The sequence below is a fragment of the Curcuma longa genome, chromosome 5 (genome assembly GCF_044706935.1).
Source record: "Curcuma longa cultivar G26 ecotype Majalengka, Jawa Barat chromosome 5, ITB_CL_G26_1.1, whole genome shotgun sequence".
NCBI lineage: Eukaryota > Viridiplantae > Streptophyta > Magnoliopsida > Zingiberales > Zingiberaceae > Curcuma > Curcuma longa.
The window spans coordinates 13,922,699-13,926,675 of record NC_133865.1 but is presented as its reverse complement, the minus strand read 5'-3'; the positions used below and the strand labels follow the sequence as shown (position 1 = coordinate 13,926,675).

The window sequence follows — 3,977 nt, the reverse complement described above, 5'->3', positions numbered from 1 at the left end:
CAAACCACATACTTAACTTGATCCTAGTTCCATAATCAAAACTCTGGTTCGATCTGCTAGTGCTTCATGCACTAACAATTCTTATGTCTTTAAGCATGATGTAATGGTAAGATATAACAAATAATTCGATAGTTAGAGTTTGACTCTCAAGAAAATAATGAATGCACCTGTCTTTGAATTCTTGGACAAAATTTATTACTGAGCGATAAAAATTAACGGATCATTTTGACATTACATTTATATTAGCAAATATTATATTATGTGAAAATAATTTAATGTTATATGATTTTTATCTCTTAGCAATTCTGCAGTGCGACGTTAATTTATATTATGCATAACATCGGTATGCCTTGTGATTTTCCCTTGATGACCTTCATACGCCAGAGAAAACGATGCGGATTTTGTGGCTCCCACCTATTCTTCACGGCCTTTCTCTGGAGTGCTATTGCTCATTCTTTTGTTCTTCCGTGTCTTATTCCTCCTCGTTTCTCTCTCTCTCTCTCTCTCTCTCTCTCGTTCCCCCCAACGTTTCACGGAAAGGCATAGTGTAGAAGAAATTCGATCAAAATTTATTGTCCATTCTGTATTATCGGCGATGGCGGAAGGTCATGGAGCTGAGCGTTTGAGAGAGCTCGACGAGACGCCGACCTGGGCGGTGGCCTCTGTGTGTGCCGTCATCATCTTAATCTCTATTTTGTTGGAGAAGGGTCTCCACCACCTCGGAGAGGTAGCGTAATCTGTATTCTCGCTTTTGTTAATTTTTTTTCATAAAACTTAAATTTATTATTGGTTTTTTTTTTGCTTTCGATTTGGTATTTACTATTGTGGGAGCTTCTGGTATTTACTCTTTTTGCTATTATATTTCTTTTTTTATGAAAAAATTAGAAGGAAAAAAATCATTTGGTAATTTAATTTAATTGAAGGCGAATGAGAACCGACTTCCTGGAGGACAAAGTTGGAAGTCCTTATCAAGCCTTCAATTCCATTTGCTTTTACCTTTTTGGCTTTTGGGTTTCTAAATTGGATTATTGAAATCACTTTTTCTTTGTGATACAATTTTTTTTATCTGTAAATAAAAAATAGTAAACATTATTTCAAATAATTTTGACATGTATGGTAGCATGTCAAGGGGTTTTAGACATGGTTTGAAATCTCGTATGGTTGGATGAAATGGTCGAAATGTATCATTCTGATAAATCATCGAAATTTGATACCACTCAACATCAAGGATCAAAATCTCGAGCCGTACCATAGTTTTGATTTTTGACTGGAAAAATATCATTCTAAAATCATATCAATGCTCTGATGCATGGTGCTGGTGATAGATTGAAGGTTGAAGGAGGAAGAAGATGAAGCAAAGAAAGGATGTTGTCTATGTTGAATGGTATCAAGTTTTGATAATTTACTGGAATGATATGTTTTGACCGTTTCACTTAGTATGGTATATGATTTAAAATCAAGTTCAAACAATGTTTCTTTCTTTTGCGATTATGAAAAGGATGAGAAAACTTTGAGCCTCCTGTGACCACCACCATAAAATATCGAAATCCAACTTACTATCTGTTTTATTAAAATTAAAAAAATCTAAAATAATTCTCAAGTTTCTATCTAGAACTTGAGGATCTTTTGGATTTTTCATCCATTATTTTAATAAAAGTTGTTTTTACAAGTTTTAAATTACTATTAAGTGTGTTTCAGATATATTAGTTTCTAATTTATATTTTATACTAAAATCTTTATAAATTTTATATAAATGATTTCTATTATTTTATATGATATTTAAATGGAATTAAAGCATCATAATACAAAACTAACATTTCCTATAAAACCTCTAATTTAAGTTTAGGGTCTAAAGTAAATGCAATTAAATAAATATGGGTAATATAATAAAAATATTTTTTTCATTTTACATTCGTACTATGTTCATTTAAAACTAAAACTATACTATAAAAATTCACTATAACTAAATGAGAAGTAGAATAATAAGCATTGAAAAATTATTCGGCTGCATCATTAAATACTTTTAAAATTTCAAAAATACTACTATATATATTCTATTGATGTAAAAAATAAATATATATTAGTATTATTAGTATTTTATAAGAAAATGAATATAATAATTTTCTATATTGAAATGAATTTTATAAGAATTGATATGTTGAATTTAACGTATTGGTACATCACGTGGAAATTTTTTAGATATCATTCCATTAAGTTTACAAAATCTATCCCATTGTTTCATTATAATAGGATGCAACCATAAATAAGAATAGTAATTTTAATTGGTATGATGTTTTCAAATTTTTAATCCATCTTGAATATATAAATTTAAAACAAAACATATGCAATGAATAAAAAAAAATACTAATAACAGGTTGACATATAAATTTAAGTTCTTCAATAGAACTAACATTATTAAATAATATTGAAAATATTTTAGAAGTTAATTCATATTTTTCTAAAATTAAACATAATAATTGAGAGATGTTGTGAGCATTGTATGAGTCATCAAAAACTTTAGGCTAATAAATATTTTTGAATTTTTCAGGAGTTATCGATCTAATGACAAGTCACACCCGGCCTATATATGAATGTATTTACTAATGATTACTCCAAATATTAGAATATAATTTTTTTATTATTTAATTTACTAAAATTTTCAATTAAATCTTTTTTCTTGCCTTATTAATCTTTTAATTGTACAAATAAGTGTTGTTCGAGGAGTAGATTTATTAGATGGATTAAGTGATTCTTGATAAAAATTTTCAAATGTGCATTTAGACCCAAAACTAAAAGAAAAATGTTCTTAAAAAATAAATCTATCTAATGATTATCTTAATTTATTATCCAAATATATAAATAAATTTGAATCGGTATCTCCACTAGTTGAGAAAAATTTGGATAATTGTGTTTGACAACGTTCGGTTCCAAATTCTGTCTAGTGCTTCATTTTGACGTATCGTTTCAATGCCCCATATGTTATATTTGAGAGATGTCCTAAGACAATCTCCTTAGATAATGCACTATTTTTTAGATAAATATTTAAGTGTACATTCTCTATGTATTTGATTTGATCTTAAACTCAATTAATAAGGTCCATAATATAATACATGGCATGAGAAAAATTATGATTGGATCATAATTAGTGAGTATTTCTACATGTGCAATTATGTACATATTGAAATCTTCCCTAGTCGATAAATTGATGAGATTAGACATTATTGATTCTGTAAGATTGACATATGCTACACTTCTTGGTTTTACCAAGCAGTCGATCTTAACTGACTGGAAACATTGAGATGTTGAGAGTTAACATATGAATGCTTGTTAAGGGTAACTAGTTCATCGGAAGTAACCTGCCATGAGACTTCATGTGGTTCTATACATGTATATAAAGATCTCATTGCAGTTCGAGTGCAAGTTTCCTTTGACTTGAGGTATTCAAGTCATCTTGGTTATGGAGACTTATACTTTTACATTTTAAGCAAACATTTCTATGGAGATGTGGACCTGAGATAATTGAGTATAAGTCGAAGTGTTCGAAAGTGATTGAGTTGCCAATAGAGGATTCACCACTCTTTTAATTAGGAGACATATACCCTATGATTATTTGTTGGATTGTTGCTTGTAAGTCTTTAGTCAAAGAAGAAACATGTCAAAAGGATGGTCCTCGTGGATAGATATTGTTGTGAGAAGCAAGGGTAGATAGGTCTTTTTCTATTTATGGTCTTAGGGTTATGCTGTCTATATAAACCCTGTATATGTTCCTTTAAAAAAAAGATTTTGATTTAATAGATTTAACATGGTATCAGAGAGACGGTTCTCTAAAACCCTAATTCCCCTCCGCGGAGCAGCCACATCTCTTTCTTTTCTCTGCTCGAAATACGCCGCTGAAGAAAGAAAAGTTTTCTGTTGCCTCCCTTGATTGCTTGGGAGCATCGGCTGCTGCTGAAAGGGGGATTCCCGGAGTTCTGCTG

The 3,977-nt window shown here is 30.1% G+C and overlaps 1 protein-coding gene across 1 annotated transcript in view; it reads left to right on the top strand.

The window, feature by feature from the left end:
* The first annotated feature begins 595 nt into the window (after nucleotides 1-595).
* LOC141829090 (MLO-like protein 9) overlaps nucleotides 596-3,977 on the top strand; it is a 39,959-nt gene continuing 36,577 nt past the window's right edge. The window contains exon 1 of the mRNA XM_074716508.1: nucleotides 596-727. Coding sequence (XP_074572609.1) covers nucleotides 596-727 — 132 coding nt within the window. The remainder of the gene's footprint in view (nucleotides 728-3,977) is intronic.